Genomic DNA, 15,700 nt, shown 5'->3' with positions numbered 1-15,700 from the left:
TCTGGAAGTGATTTAACCAGTTAAAAATGAACACGTGTAGAAAAGAAAGGCCGAGTGACGGTCAGACCGGAAAGACAGAACAGAACACAAACAATCTCAAACTTAAAAACATTTAAAAACGTAACATCACGACTATCTTGCATTTTCTTTCTCTTCTCATCCCTTTAGCTCAGCCTTTTAGGCTTTATTTTTTTTTTTTATTAATTTCGCTTCATCCCTTGAAATCTCAATCTGTTAACGGCGGCTGCTCCACTTCCTCTTTCTCTTCTTACATAATCTTAAAATCTGTCTCTTTCTCTTTCGGTTTCTTTGAAAGTTTCGATCTAATTAAAGAAAGGATCTTTTCTTTTTGTTTTTTTGGATTTTAATATATTGTTAAAGAACCCGCCATGGTAGCGGCTACACAACAACAACAGCAACAGCAGAAACAGGCTGCGGAGGCGGCGGCGGCGGCGACGGTGTCTGGGGCTACTAAAACATCGGCTGAAGAAGAGGCCTTGAAGAGGAACACAGATTGCGTTTACTTTCTTGCTTCCCCTTTAACCTGCAAAAAGGTTCGGTTTTTTCTTCTTACGGTTTTTTGGGTTTCAAACAAGATCTTGTTCTTTCTGGGATCTTACCATGATACTTTAATTAGGGTTTCTGATTTACCTTTTATTTTCCTCTTTTTGATTGCTCTTTGTTTAGTTGTTTATTTATTTTTTAATGAAAAGTTTTAACTTTATTTGAAGAATGAAAGTTTGTTATTTTTTGAGCTGTTTAAATGTTAGGTCTTGGTATTTTATCCAATTTTCTTAGCGATAAAACCCTTGTGAATTTCATCATACAAATTGGGGAATCTTTCCCTTGATGTTCCTTTTAGATATATACTAAACAAAATGATTGCCTTTACTCCAAAGAGTGTGCTGTTAAATGTGTATTTATTTGCTCAATTATTGCTAGTCTTGGTGCATTGATTTTGTTGCGTGTTGTATTTGATCTGATGCTGTTACAACTTTAAGTTGTTGTAAAAGACAGGGAAACATTGATGTTCCTGTCAGCAAACTCTTAATGAAGGTTAAGAAAAAAGTTTTTGTAGAGTTTAATGTTGCCATCGCAATGCATTTAGGTTGTCATTTAGTATGTTTGGCTGCATAATCTCTATTACTGTCAGTCCCAGACTGTTGCTGTTGTCTTCTGATTGCAATTTTGCTTTTAGTATTTGTTGTTTGTTTGCATTAGTTGTGAATTTCTTTTCTAGAAATTGGTTTTTTCATTTGTGAAATTGCTTTGTTAATCAGTCTTCATCAACTGCATTGGCAAGACTTACATGAATTTTCTTTGGTAAGATCAGAAAAAATTATTTGAAAATAAAAACTTATAGATTGATAGAGTTCAATAAGAAGATCAATAGTATGCAAAAACAATTATTAAAAATATAGTTTATAATCAAAGTTTGATTGGTACTTATTCAACTGTGAATATTATGTCAAAACTTACAGTAAAAATATATCAAAATTTATTAATTTTTTTAAAAATTTTGTACATTTGATCTATATAATAAGACCTTTCAATGTATCAGTTTGAATTTTCAATTTTAGTTTTTATGTGACCGTTCTTAATAGAGAACTTCATGAACTCACCTAAAAAACTTCATCTAAGTCTTGCTCCATTTTGTTTCTAAGAACCAATTATTTTAGGTGGAATAAAGTCGTGTTATGGACTTATGGTTACTTCATACATTGTAAAATGCTGTGGGCGTATTGGATGCATTGTTATGCGCTTTTTCGTCATCAATGGTTGTTGAATTCTGTAACTAATATTCCTTTTCTCTTTTCCATGCCAATAGGGAAGTGAATGTGAGTATCGTCATAGTGAATATGCCCGGGTTAACCCAAGGGATTGTTATTACTGGTTGAATGGTAGTTGCCTGAACCCGAAATGTGGATTTCGGCACCCTGTAAGTTTCTTCTTCTCTTTTGTACCAACAGCATCATTTCTGTGCTATGCTTGTTTTACTGGTTTTTCTAGGGAGTTTTATTTCTTGCCCATTACGAGTTTTGAAAGTGAAGTTTGAATAATTGTGGACAATCAAATTAGGATATTTGCTAAGAATTTTTTCATCCTGTTGGTAACAAATAGCTGTAGTTGTATACTAATAATAAAGCCATTGATTGAGTTTGGTGTCACAAGTCACTTAGTGAATTGACAAAAAAGGAAAACAAATCATAAAATGAAAATGTATCAATAAGATCATATTTGTTATTACTTATCCTTGAAAGTTATGGTTGGAGTCCATACAATTGAACCCTCATATATGTCTACTCTTTCTCTACTAAAAAAAATTATGTGCAGTTATTCCTACTTCTTTCTTTTACATTTTAAGATAACCATAAATTCTTTATTTTTTATTCTTGTAATATTTATTTTAATAATCAAGTTATTTATTTATTTATTTCACCCATGTAGTGGGTGTGTATTAGACTAGTTGTGTTAACGTTCTCTGTTATTCTCATGTTGTCTTTTCAGCCGCTTGATAGCTTGTTGGGAACCCAAGTAGCCGCTCCAGCTGGTTCTTCATTGCACACAGCAGCCACACCAACACCTGCTAGTCATACACCTTACAGCCAGGGTGCCTCTCATAGTTCCAGCACCAGCAAACAAGGAGTGCCATGTATTTTCTTCCAAAAGGGGCTTTGCTTAAAAGGTGACAAATGTGCTTTTTTGCACGGTCCAACTACAAGTAATGAAGCCCCACAACCAGCAACAACTACTACTGCTTCTAAGCCTCATTCTTTGAAAAGGGGTTTTGGTGCCCTTGAAACATCTCAGTTGCAGAAGTTTCCCCCAACTAATGTTGCAAAGACGGTTGGAGTACCTCAACGTAAACCTGCTCCAAAAGTTGAAGCTCCTCTTGCTGGGACTGGTACTGGACCTGAGAGAAGTGTGCCACGTCTGGCAGGCTTGGATGAGGAACTTCCTAGACACAAAGTAAATACTACCTCAGTTATTAATGGTGGTTCTGTGGGCAGTTCCCATCGCTTGCATCAGGCCCATGCTTCAGATGAACTGAGTTTTCATGGTGGTAAGGACACTGATGAATTTTTGAGGGAGTCTTCTCCTGGTTTTGATGTTCTTGTAGATGATGAGCTCAGAGATTCTGATTTTTACCATGGTGAAGATCAATATGGAGGTACGAGAGGACAGGAGGGGAGGAATGTGAGTGAATATGACATCAGTCACTCTGCTACTTTTGATGCCATGACTGATGTTGATAGAGAAAGGTTTCATGATGCACGAGGCTGTGATTCATTTGACCATGTGCAAGGGAATTATGGTTGGGACCAACAGAGGGCTTCATCTGAGAGGATATCTTTAGGACCATCTGCTCTGGAGACAAGGGGTTACTCAAGAGCTGGTAATCCTGATCATATTGAGGAGTCAGATCTACGACATCGTTTATCTAAGCGTAGGAGGGTTAGTGGTGTGAGATCTGTTCTCAGTCGTGATCATGCTCTAGAAAATCATGAAGGGGAGCGAAATTACCAGGGTTCTCGTAGAGACTCTGACCATTTACCTCCCCATGAGAGTTCCTTCAGCAGTCATCTTCAGGGTAGAATAAAGCTTCCTGGGAGATCTCTAGTCAATGGGACTGATTTGCGTTCTGAAATAGAGATAGAAAGGGGGCAAAATTGGGGCCACCTCTCACCGGGAAAGCCACAAACCTATTCTCACCAGGTGAGGCTCCGTGACAGAATAAAAGGAAGGATAGAAGGGGAATTCAACAATAAAGAAGGTCAAAATTTTGGGGTTTCGCGGATTAGAAGAGAAGTAATGGATGAGAGGAATGCTGATTTTGCAGGTCCAAAAAGTCTTGCAGAGCTGAAAGTTGGGAAGAATACTGGTAATAGGGAGCACCAGTCTCTTGGAAATCGAAAGAGCATAGGGGATTATCAACAAACTGAAGGTGATCTTTCATTCAAAGGGCCAATGACTCTAAGTGAGATTCTGAAGAGAAAGAGGCAATCTGAAGCTGCAGCTTCTGGGAGTGGTATAGCAGCTGTAAATAAAGATGTTAACCAGAAACAATCTACTAACACAGTAGTATCAGCAGCACCGGAAGAGGCCAACATAAAGGAAGAATCCAAGTCCACAACTGCAGGCATTGAAACAACAGAAGTTACTAATGGTGAATCTTCTCAACTGTGCAACATAAGTGAACATGAGGCTGACAATGGGATCATTGCTGATGAGACAATGGAAGATCATGAGCTTGGGGCAGATGACCAGAGGGATGCAGATTATTATTATCAGGGTGATGAAGGGGAATATAACTATGAGGAGGATGAAAATGTGGACCCTGAAGAGGAATACAATGAGGAGGAAGATGGTGATGACTTTGCAAAGAAGCTCGGTGTCATCTTTTCATGAGTAGTGGGGAGATGAGATAGTCATATAGACTAGTTGCAGCTTTTCCCTATGATTATTGTGGTTTTGTGGAGGGCCTTCGAAGCTTATTTATGTTGCTTCTTTCTGATCAATTATGGGAATTTCAATGTAGAAGTAGGGACAGTAAGTTTTATTCTTGAATTAAATCAAAACTTTCTCATAGTATTTAAAAACTGATTGAATAGGGATTCTTCTTATGCCTGAGGCCTTTTCTTGTGCCCACTAGTTGAAGTTGATTATGAAGTGCATGACTGGAAAAGTAGAAAGGGAAGAAGAAATATTTTTAGTCTCCAATTCTCTATTTTATAATCTACTATAGCTTTTCCCTGTGGCCTTCCTGATCATAGAATCTCTCTCTCTTTTTTTTTTTTAATTAATAACGTAACAAAGCGCAATATCACATAACAATAAAAACCACTTTGTTTGGGTAGGAGTGGGCCAAGTCGCCAAGACACCGGAAGCCCAAAATCTCTTCAGCAATAGGCTATGGCGTACAGCGAACAGCGTACAGCCTACAGTCAATACCCCATAAATCAAGAGCTTCTGCTTCACTGTTAAACCCTAAACAAAACCAAGTAAACATCATTTATTTATCAGTTCTCAATAATATACACATTTGTTCAAAAATGCAATCTCAGCTTCGAGAATGAAGCTTATCTCCGCAAGTTTCTTCACCACAATGCTTCTATCTCTCCGCAGTCTCTTCCACATCAACCACAGAATCCCTGTCAGAGTAAGACACCCTTTTCCTCTCTTTCAAATCCCTCATCACCTCAACTTTTCTCCGCCATCCAATAAGTCTCTTATTGTTTTCCCTTTTTTTTTATTCACTAGTTTCTTCAACATGATAAAGTTTCCGTTTGGGACCAAGTCTAATTGTAGTACCATCATATTTTTAGATGATTTCAATAGGGAATCCATTTGTAAAATCATTCGACTAGACCGATGGAATGACCCAAAGCTTGTAAAGTTGTTTAACTCAAGCTTGGCACCCATTTGGGTATCTAAGATTTTGGTTGGTTTAAAACAGGACCCTCAATTGGCATTGAAATTCTTCAAATGGGCGAAAACTCAGAGAGGGTTTAGCCATACAAGTGAGTCTTATTGTATATTAGTGCACATTTTGTTTTATGGTAGAATGTATTTTCATGCTAGTGGTATTCTTAAGGAATTAATTTTTTCAAGACGAGGGGTAGTGTTGCCGGATAGTGATTTTTTTTTATGTTTTGTGGTCTACAAGGAATGTTTGTGGATATGGGTTTGAGGTGTTTGATGCTTTGTTTAGTGTTTTGGTTGATCTCGGAATGCTCGAGGAGGCTAGCCAATGCTTTTCAAAAATGAAGAGGTATAGAGTTTTGCCTAAAGTTCGATCTTGTAATGGTCTTTTACATAGGCTTTCTAAGTCAGGAAGTAGGGACCAATCTAGGAGGCTTTTGGAGGAAATGATTGGTACTGGTGTTGCTCCCTCAGTGTTTACATACAATATAGTGATAGATTATATGTGCAAAGAAGGGGAATTGGACACTGCAAGAATGTTATTTTGACAAATGAAACAGCTTGGCCTAACACCGGATGTTGTCACATATAACTCCCTAATTGATGGATATGGAAAGGTAGGATTATTGAATGAAGTGATTTTCTTATTTGAAGAGATGAAGAATGTAGGGTGTGAGCCTGATGTGATTACATAAAATTCCTTAATAAACTGCTTTTGTAAATTTCAGAGGATGCTTCAGGCTTTTGAGTTTTTTCATGAAATGAGGAATAAGGGGTTGAAACCAAATGTTGTAACTTATAGCACTTTAATTGATGCTTTTTGCAAGGAAGGGATGATGCAACAAGGGATTAAATTCTTAGTTGATATGAGGCAGCTTGGTCTTTTACCCAATGAGTTCACTTATACTTCTTTAATTGATGCAAATTGTAAATCGGGTAATCTAACTGAAGCACTGAAGCTGGCTAATGAGATGTTGCAGGCAAATATTGCCTTGAACATTGTTACATATGCAACTATAGTTGATGATCTTTGTGAAGCAGGGCGAACAAAGGAAGCAGAGGAAATTTTTAGGGCAGTGCTGAAAGCTGGATTAATGCCTAATGTGCAAATTTATACTACCCTTGCTCATGGCTATATGAAAGTTAAGAAGATGGAGCATGCCTTGAATCTTTTGAAAGAAATGAAGGAGAAAAGCATTAAACCTGATCTGTTGTTGTATGGAACTATCATTTGGGGCCTCTGCAATGAGGATAAGATAGAAGAAACTAAACTTGTCATGAGTGAAATGAAGGAATCTGGACTGAGTCCAAATCCTGTCATATACACTACAGTTATGGAATCTTATTTTAAGGTGGGCAAAATCACTGAGGCACTGAATCTGCTAGAACAAATGTGGGACCTTGGAATTGAAGTTACAGTTGTGACTTTTTGTGTCTTGGTTGACGGTTTGTACAAAACAGGATTGGTTCTTGAGGCAATTAATTATTTCAATAGAATGCCAGAGTTCAATTTGCAACCTAATGTCGCAGTTTATACGGTATTGATTGATGGCCTCTGTAAAAATAATTTCATTGAAGCAGCCAAAAATATGTTTGATGAAATGCTAAGCAAAAATATTGTTCCAGATAAAACTGCTTACACTGCTTTGATAGATGGAAATTTAAATCATGGAAAATTTCAGGAAGCTTTGAATCTGCGGAATGAAATGATTGAGTTGGGCATAGAGCTTGATTTGCCAGCTTATACTTCCCTGGTTTGGGGAATTTGCCAATATGGTCAGTTACAGCAAGCGAGCAAATTTCTGGATGAGATGATGAGGAAGCATATCGTTCCTGATGAGATTCTTTGCATTAGTGTATTAAGGAAGTACTATGAGCTAGGACATGTTGGTGAAGCCATTGAGTTGCAAAATGAAATGGCTAAGAGGGGTTTAATTACTAGCCCCATCGATCATGCTGTTCCAAGTGTACAAACTAAGGTCTAATTGTTTGGTTATCCATAATTTATTCAAGCTGTGTAGAAAACTTGAATCAGTGGACAGGGATGTACCATCATAATGAATAAGAACCTGAGGTATTTCTGGTCGTGAGGATGCAAACATATTTAAGCAGGTTCACTGATAAAGGATCCTTCCAGAGATCATTTTTAGTGATGCAAAACCTGCGACCAGAAGAGGTTTCATTTTCGAGTCAAATGAGCTTTTGATGCATCATACTTGCCCAGATCAAATCTTCTATCCATTGATGGTGACTGGTGAGTGATAGTCACAACTGAAAATTTTGGTTTCTTTCAATATGTGAAAAACACTGGGAAATGTGGATCTTATGAATGTATAGTTTCTATAGGATGAAATTACAGTATAAGACCATCTAGAAAAAAAATGACAGAACAAGATCTGTTTCCCATACTCATATATTTGCTTTTATTTCTTATATTACTATGAAACATTGAAAGTGATGGGTTTGTCCTTGCTTGGATGATTTAAAAGGTTGTGCTTAGAGTTCTAATATGTAAAAACAACTAAACATTTAAAAGAAAAGAATTAAAAACAGCTAACATCAAATTATGGCGGCTTGACAATAGATCCTCTCCTGGTGATTTGGATTTTGATCTTTATATATGTACTTATGGTTGTTTACCTTCAGGCTCCAACAGTTGCTTTGCACCAACAATAGCCATGGTTATTGAAGTTCTCCGTTTCTTTTTCGTCATGAGCAAACATCTATGTGCCAAAGCTCTCTGTCAGGAATAGTTTTTCAAAATAAAATTTTGTGCTTATTTATAAACTATTCAACACTACTCGAGATATGAATTCTAGCCATTGATTTCTTGGCACCACGAGAGACTCTCTGTGTCACTTTAGCTGGTTCTAATAAAATATTATTCAGGAGATTGTCCCAAAATCCGTCCTTGCTGTATCCAATAATACATGCCTTATGTTATTCAAATATATATTTATGTGCTGCACATATCAATTCAATAGTGTTTCCTTTGTATTAATAGATTTCAAGCCTGGAAGGTGACATGGAAGTCAGACGATTTCAGCTGAGAAGTAGGTTTTGACAAAGGAAGAAACTAATGCTTTACAAGCTTTCATTGATAACTATGCTTCTTTACGTGATTGGTATCTTTTCTCTGACAAAGACCATATATTCATGCAAATGAATGAGAGGGTAAACAGTTTTCTTTTAACATGTTTTCGCCAATACTTATATGTTTTTTATTTATAATATGCTTATATGACATTCAACAAATACAATAATATCCATGGTTACAATGTGCACTCTCCTGACAGAGAGCTCCTAGTCTGTGTTTACATGCAAGAGCCTTTTCTGAAAATTTCTTCTATCTTATGTCGAACTGTAAGTAAATTGAGTAGAGTTTGTTGTTCTCCCCTTTATCGTCAGTTATGACATCTGTTTTCTTCATTAGCTATCAGAGTTGCTTTTCAGTTGACCTTTATCATGCTAGCTACGATTGGTTTCATTTTCTTGAGTTGTTCTTATTGACGTCAGCATACAGTGTTGTAGTCTGTTTGTCAGTGCAGATTTCAGGGTCGCATAGGCATGTGGCTGATACCCACTCTAGATTTCAGGGCCTTCTGCTTTGCCTTTGAGCCATTGAGGAGCACATGTTAAACCACCTAACATGATTTTATCAAAGTTTGGAAATTCTTTTGATCTTTATTTTTTAAATTGTTATGTAAAAAATACTTTTAAGTTTACAAGTATTTCATTCTTGAGTTTGGGGTTTCAAAACTAAAAATTTCAAGTTTAGAAGTATTCAAATGTTAAGTATATAGATCTCTAATATTCGAATTTGACAAAAAAAAATTCATACTTGTTATATTAACACGAATTATGATATGCTTTTTTTACGCGAAATAGATATGACGCGGATACAAATTATATGTAAAATAGAATAAGTATAATTAGGTTATTATGTATTTTACGGTTAATAAAGTAGTAATAAGAGAAATAAATTTGGTTTTGAAGAAAAAGGATATAACAATACGGGTATCGAAACGACAGCGTCGGGAGCTAAATGCCCAAAAGTTTGTTTATAAATGAAAAAAGAGTCAAACCCTAGTGGTTTGGTAGGAGGTGTGGAAAAGAGAGCGAGGTTTGGGTTTCAGGTATGGTTTCAGCTTTTTTTTTTTTTTTCTCCCTTCAGTTTTATTCTGCAAGTAGCCGTTAATACCTAAATTTGGTCTTCCCTCCCTCTCGCAGTCCAACCAGTAAAAAGAAAGAACCCAAAGCTTGCTAAAACCATGGCTTCTCCTCTAACACTCACTCTTTGTCTTTATCTTTCTCTTTCGCAGCCCAAAACAACGAAACGAAAGAAGAAATTGCTGAATTATAAAGGATGGGGAGTCGGCTTCCAGTCCAACATTACAATAATTCCTTCATCGCCACCTCTCTTCACGATCTCAATACCGTTGATTCTCGCCCTTCTGAAATCGACGCCGTTGATGCTGCTGATGCCTTGGATCACCATGATCACGATCACCGCGATTCCACTACCGTTGTCAGCATACTATAATGTTTTATTTCCTTTCCCTTTTTTTTTTGTTTTTGAAATTTTTATGAAAATTTCGAATATTTGTCTGTTCCAGGAGTGTATGCATGAATCTTATAGTAATTCTTTGCCAATTCACGGCGTTGGAGCGGAGGAAGAAGATCGGTCTAGCTTAGACAATAACGACTCTTCCAGAGGTGCTTTCAGTATTTTGACTATCGAAGGTAAATACAAAAAAAAAAACCTGATTTAATTGTATAGAGTTCTCTTAATTCTTGTTTTTGTGTCGCTTTTCATTTATCTGTTTTTTGCTTCCTGAAAAATTGCTATAAGTAACGCAATTGACTAAAATGCGGTACTAATTCTGACATAATTGTTCTATATAAAAGCAAAATCATGCTTTTTATTTATATATTTATTGAGATTATGTTCTAGAATTTTAATTCTTTAAAGTTTTTTTTTTTTTAATTCAAATGCAGTTTTTGCTTTTTTTTTTTGGAAGCAAAAAGTGAGTAGTAACTAGTAAGAGTAAAAAAGCAAACTGTTTCTACCTTTGAAATTGATTATAAAATTCTGTGAATGGGAATTGACTTTTTTTCCAATGTTGAATTTTATTAAAACACAGATGTCTCACCTATCGAGTCAGTGAGGGCAAGATTTTTGCAAATCATAGTGGATCATTTTATTAATGACCATGTTATTGAAGCGGTTGATAATGAGTCACCTGCTGACTATAATGCTCAGTCAGGACAAGACAAACACAGCAAGAGAAAGACAAGAGATGTACAATATGAAGGTGATCCCAATTTCGCTTTGCCCTTAATGTATGTTGCCAATTTGTATGAAACTTTAGTTCATGATGTAAACTTGAGGATTGCTTCCTTGAATGGCATTCGCGATAAGACCATTGGAGTAGCCCTTGAAGCTGCTGGTGGTTTGTACAGAAGCTTGGCTAAAAAATTTCCTAAAAAAGGTAGTGTTCTCTTTTCCTCAACATTACAAGTATAAGGTCTTATTATGTTTTCTTGAAAATTAATGTGGCCCCTTTAATTGATTATAGGTTCTTATATGTATAAAAGGAGAGAACTTGCAACTTCTCATGAAACAAGGACAAGATTTCCAGAATTAGTTATACAAGAAGAAAAGCGAGTTCGTTTTGTGGTAGTCAATGGTTTGGATATTGTTGAGAGACCAAATAATGTGCCTATTGAAGATGCCGAGTGGTCAGTTCTTCCTTTGGGCTTTTATTTTCTTTGCATGTGATTTTCTGTCTTGATCTTTTAGCAGCATGGCTTTTTTTTTTTGAATAGTTTATCAGTGCCTTGTGTCTACTATTTCTTATTCATTTGGCTGGTTAATCCTCCCCAAGGAGCACACACTTTGCTTCTTGGAGAGGTTGCATAAAAATCAACCTATTGCTTTCCGTGTAATCAAAATTCAAAAGTTAGCTGGATTTCTCAATGACATGAGTCACTTCGCTGTAAGGCAGAAATTTATCTTAACACAGATGGGAGCCCCTCTATTCTGCACTACCTCAGGCATTTGGGCGAGTAACTAATTATGTTGATTTTGGGCCTGCTAGCTTTTGGTTGAATATCTGGATCTTCTAGGTGTATGTGTCACTTTGTTTGCTTACTCTTTGGATACCATGTTTTCTTTATGCATAGTTTATTCTTAGTGCATCATTTTCCTCTTCCTTTCCCAACATAGGCTTTTATCTTTTGCTTCTGCAGTTCTGCTATGTTGTTCTTATATTCTCAATTTCATGAGGGGAGTATTCATGTTGTTTGCTTGTTCTATTGGCACCTGGCCATATACCAAGTATCTTTATATATGGTTTCATTTCATGCACCACTGTTTTCCCTTCCTTTTTCATCAAGGTTTTTACCTTTTAGCTTGGCTGGAGAATCATTATCGTTATTTTTTAATATATTAGGGAAGTAATCACCTTGTTTGCTTGTTCTGTTGGCACCTGGCTGCTAAAGTATCTTTATGTATGATTCTGTTTCATGAACCAATGTTTCCCTTTCTTTGCCATTTTTGAGGCTATAACTTTTGCTTTGTTGCAGTTTTGCCAAGTATTGTTACAACTTGATTATATAAGGGAGTTGTTAACTTTTTGGCTGTTATAAGCGTTGTGTACTGCGTTATTTTCTTCTTAGTCTTTATTTTCTTAGAAACAAGTTAGTTTTTTAGTTTTTCCTATTTGGAGAAATAGTTATTTCTTTCCAATGCATTATAGTTTATTCTATACACTTAACTACTGACAAGCAACAACATTTGGACTTCCAGGATTTTGAGAGACATTTTTTCGATATGCTGCTGACTAGGTTTCTATTTGCTGAAGGTTTAAAAGACTAACTGGTCGGAATGAGTTTGCTATCTCTGCTCAAGACTACAAGTTTTATTCTCCAAGGCATAAGTACAGGCGTGTTCCATCAAACACGGTATCCAACATCTCTGCTTTACCTGTAAGCTCTGTACCCTCTTCTCCAACTTGATTCTGAATATTTGAAGTATAAGTTTGGATGTTTTATGTAAATCTAATTTTCAATTTGCCTTAGAACTCATTAACATTTACGAGTATAGATCCATCTTATGAAGTATGACATAGGACCACTAAATACATACTATAATGATGCATTATCTATTTGAGGATTACATGTAATGTTATGGGTTTTATTCCCTCTCTCCATCTCTTATTGTAAGTTAAATTTCTTTTTGTTTGCCCCATGATGGATTGCTTCAGAAGATTGTATATGAAATATAATAAAGCACTAAGCATTCGATTACTATAACCTTACCAACTAAAGTTGAATGTAGAGATATATTGTTGTAATGTTTTATATGTTTGCAGACATTCTCTGGCACTGATAGTTCTTCTCCAATGCCTAATGCTCAAGGGTTTCACACAGTCAATGAAGTAAGAGCTCCCTTGTGAAATGCATATAAGCTCTTTCCTGGAGTTTCTATTTAGGCTTTCTGTTCTTGGACTTTTATTTTCTTTGAATTGAGACATTCAGTTAGTATTAAATATGTTAATCGGTTTTATAAGTACTAGAATCTAAAAAGAAGAGTGTATTGAGCCTAATGTTCAAGGATCAGAATGACTAGGAGATAACACTATTTCAGAGACATGTTTGTAGTGAGTTGAAAACCTAGACATCCTAAACAACAGTCTAGAGAAGAATTTGTATATGAATTCTGGATCTTTCCACGGATTCTAGCATTTGAAGAAAAGTGGGATTGCAAGTTAAATCCAAATATCCTATTTTAGGGAATTGAACCTCTTATAAATATACTCAAGCTGATTTTGGGGATAATTATTTTAAAAGACTATGTTTGCAGCAAGTTGTATTTGTATCTGGTTTTGCTAAACTGTTGCAATTATTGCAGAATCAGCAGCAGACTCCTTCCAAGCATCATATACCACCAATGTCACATCAGCCTCAGTTTCATCCTATTCACCAAAACCATCACCAACCAGTTCACCAAAATCAACACGCAGCTCATTTTCCCCAGAATCATCAATGTGGGCCACCATCACACTTACCTGAAATTAATCATGCTCACCAGTCACCAACCATGTCTCAACACATAGCTTGCTTACAACCCCTAGCAGGAGGTCATGTTGGAGCACGCTTGCATGTTATGGTGAGGGTTTTATTTTTATGTGTACAAGTCTCTTCCTATGCATGAATTTACTCATTTTTCAGTGGCTATCATGTTGTTCTAATTTCTTATTTAAATTGTTTTCATCTTGCTGCTCTAGCACACAGAATAAGAGATGACTTTAATAGGGAGAGGACAGAGAACATAAAATAGAACACGTAAAGCTTGTAATTAGAAAAATAGCATTATCACTATTGTGCTGAAATTCTTCTGAAGACCAGTAATTTATTCAATTTCCAATTTATGTTGTGGAAATTGATGGTACCACAGCCATACGATAATCTTGCTGTACAAATTAATCTCAAGAATGGTACAGAATTTAGTTCTAGCTCATAAACTTGTGTATGATCTAGATGTCTTCATTGAGTTGCTGCCATGATCAAATCTAGAAATAGTTATTAATGCATGTTTTAAATGACTCCAATTCTTCAAAAGAAAATTTCTGCTCTGAACTAAATTAGGGATGATTGCACTGTGTTTGTTTGGTTTACTTTTGCATGCTTTAATTTGTCATTGTAAAGGCATAATAAAGGAATGTTTATGCTTCTTGTTAACATAAAAGTCCATACTGACCTCCTTTGAAATGCTTACAATTTCAGCCAACAAGTCCAGCGAAATTCTGTGATGAATGTGGGGCACCATATGTAAGGGAAACATCCAAGTTCTGCTCAGAATGTGGCATGAAGAGGTTAGGGATATGACTCAAAGTCATAGTGATGTTCTTTTTTATTTGGAGAAGAGGGAACTCAAACTCGTTCTTTGAGCAGACAGAAGGCTCATGCAGCTCAGGTGATGTTCTTTGATTGTACTGTCTGATTTTGAATATGGGTTGTCCCCTTTTCTTTTAGGTGATGACATAGGTTTGGTTTTCCATTGTTTTGTTATCCCTTGCTTTCAACACACCTATCACCATCATCATCACCATTCAAATATGTAAAATTCATAATCTACTATTTGTCTTTTTTAAATTCTTAATCTACTATTTATCCTTTTATCTTTTGTTTATTTGATTTATTTCAATAAAACATACACAACTTTTAAAAATCTATTTGGCATACATATCCTCTAAATTAAATGTGAAGAATTATTACTAATATTAGAGAGAACAAAATAAATTAAGAAAAAAGGGTTTGGGCTTCTTCAGCAAATCCTGATTCCATTCCCATTTCTAATCCTAACACCAATAACCAACCCTTCACTCAAAAGCTCCAATCCTTTGCCAAAACATCTAGAAGCCATTGAGGCATTGAAGTCCCTTTTACAACAGAAGCTCAAAAATGGCGAAGATGAAGAAGCTCTTACTATCTTGAAACTTTTGGTTTCTACTCAACCACAGGTAACGGATTGGAAATTCATGATAGCAAGTTTATCGACTGAAATGGGTCAAACGGAGAATGCACGGACAGTGTTCGAGGAAATTCTTCAGTCAAATCCGCTCTCATTTGACGCTTTGTTTGAGAATGCGCTGTTAATGTACGGTTGTGGGGAAGGAAAAGCAGTGAAGGGTCCAATCATAAAACAACGTTTAGTCTACCACACTGCAAAATGGTGTATAAGGGAGCTTTCTGACTTTCATTAGCAATAGAATTAAAAATCTATCAAGATTTGTAGAGCGCGAGATAGCAGTTATATGCACATTGAGCAGTTTGCTACAAACCCATTTCACACTATACATTCCACCGCAAGTTAAAATAACTAAAGCCAATGAAGTCTTGGCTTAGTGGCAAAAAAAAAAGGTCCTAAAATTCTGATATTTTAAGTTTTGTTGTGGATAGATTTGATTGGTTAAATGTGTTTTAATTTATTAGTTAATTATTTAATGATATATTATGTAATGGATGTAAAACTTTATTATGATTATGATTGTAATTTTTTTTTGTACTTATAATTTCCAAAAATAAAATAAAAAGATGCATAGGTTTATAAAATAAGAATAGATGTGATTTCAAGTCATAGCACAAGTTCTATCATAACCGTCAGAAAGTAAAGGCCTATGCTATAAGCAAAGTATGTTATATACAAACACCGTGAATTGACAGTAGCTTCTGTAGCTGGCTTCTCACAGCTCTTACCACATTCCTCAGC

General features: G+C 35.9%; 2 protein-coding genes and 1 pseudogene across 7 annotated transcripts; all 3 read left to right on the top strand.

The window, feature by feature from the left end:
- Window positions 1-134: 134 nt before the first annotated feature.
- On the top strand, window positions 135-4,717 carry LOC111283019 (zinc finger CCCH domain-containing protein 17-like). The gene is made up of 3 exons (XM_022871368.2): window positions 135-554; window positions 1,829-1,939; window positions 2,509-4,717. Exons 1-3 carry the CDS (start codon window positions 390-392, stop codon window positions 4,408-4,410), a joined length of 2,178 nt encoding a protein of 725 aa, XP_022727103.2. The 5' UTR covers window positions 135-389; the 3' UTR covers window positions 4,411-4,717.
- Window positions 4,718-5,074: 357 nt separating this feature from the next.
- LOC149518684 (uncharacterized) lies at window positions 5,075-8,565 on the top strand (annotated as a pseudogene). Its single transcript, XR_016342093.1, has 2 exons — window positions 5,075-7,678; window positions 8,429-8,565. The product of XR_016342093.1 is annotated as an uncharacterized LOC149518684 (transcript).
- LOC111283020 (PPR containing protein) lies at window positions 8,500-15,685 on the top strand. 5 transcript variants are annotated; one of them, XR_016342095.1, is made up of 10 exons: window positions 9,424-9,560; window positions 9,747-9,952; window positions 10,041-10,167; window positions 10,569-10,916; window positions 11,004-11,166; window positions 12,291-12,414; window positions 12,801-12,866; window positions 13,340-13,597; window positions 14,215-14,404; window positions 15,667-15,685. XR_016342095.1 is itself a non-coding variant. In XM_089760607.1 (9 exons), the coding sequence occupies exons 2-9, from the start codon at window positions 9,791-9,793 to the stop codon at window positions 14,314-14,316; spliced, it is 1,350 nt and encodes a 449-aa protein (XP_089616733.1). In that variant the 5' UTR covers window positions 8,500-8,598; window positions 9,747-9,790; the 3' UTR covers window positions 14,317-14,620. The 5 variants fall into 5 exon arrangements, 3 of the variants coding, with proteins under 3 accessions (XP_089616733.1, XP_089616732.1, XP_089616734.1); XR_016342094.1 differs by lacking the exon at window positions 15,667-15,685 and adding an exon at window positions 14,952-15,216; XM_089760607.1 differs by lacking the exons at window positions 9,424-9,560; window positions 15,667-15,685 and adding an exon at window positions 8,500-8,598 and having other exon boundaries at window positions 14,215-14,620.
- The last annotated feature ends 15 nt before the right edge of the window (window positions 15,686-15,700 follow it).

This window comes from Durio zibethinus, chromosome 5 (genome assembly GCF_047325235.1).
Source record: "Durio zibethinus cultivar Kanyao isolate XHJ-2024 chromosome 5, ASM4732523v1, whole genome shotgun sequence".
Taxonomy (NCBI): Eukaryota; Viridiplantae; Streptophyta; class Magnoliopsida; order Malvales; family Malvaceae; genus Durio; species Durio zibethinus.
This window is presented reverse-complemented; position numbering and strand designations above follow the sequence as displayed.

Bases quoted from the DNA above. Each gene is read 5' to 3' on its own strand.
- LOC111283019 (XM_022871368.2), top strand. From the start codon at position 390: ATGGTAGCGGCTACACAACAACAACAGCAACAGCAGAAACAGGCTGCG. The intron at 555-1,828 runs GTTCGGTTTTTT...CCATGCCAATAG, and splicing joins CCCCTTTAACCTGCAAAAAG to GGAAGTGAATGTGAGTATCG. The intron at 1,940-2,508 runs GTAAGTTTCTTC...TTGTCTTTTCAG, and splicing joins AATGTGGATTTCGGCACCCT to CCGCTTGATAGCTTGTTGGG.
- LOC111283020 (XM_089760607.1), top strand. From the start codon at position 9,791: ATGGGGAGTCGGCTTCCAGTCCAACATTACAATAATTCCTTCATCGCC. The intron at 12,415-12,800 runs GTAAGCTCTGTA...ATATGTTTGCAG, and splicing joins CCAACATCTCTGCTTTACCT to ACATTCTCTGGCACTGATAG. The intron at 12,867-13,339 runs GTAAGAGCTCCC...CAATTATTGCAG, and splicing joins GGTTTCACACAGTCAATGAA to AATCAGCAGCAGACTCCTTC.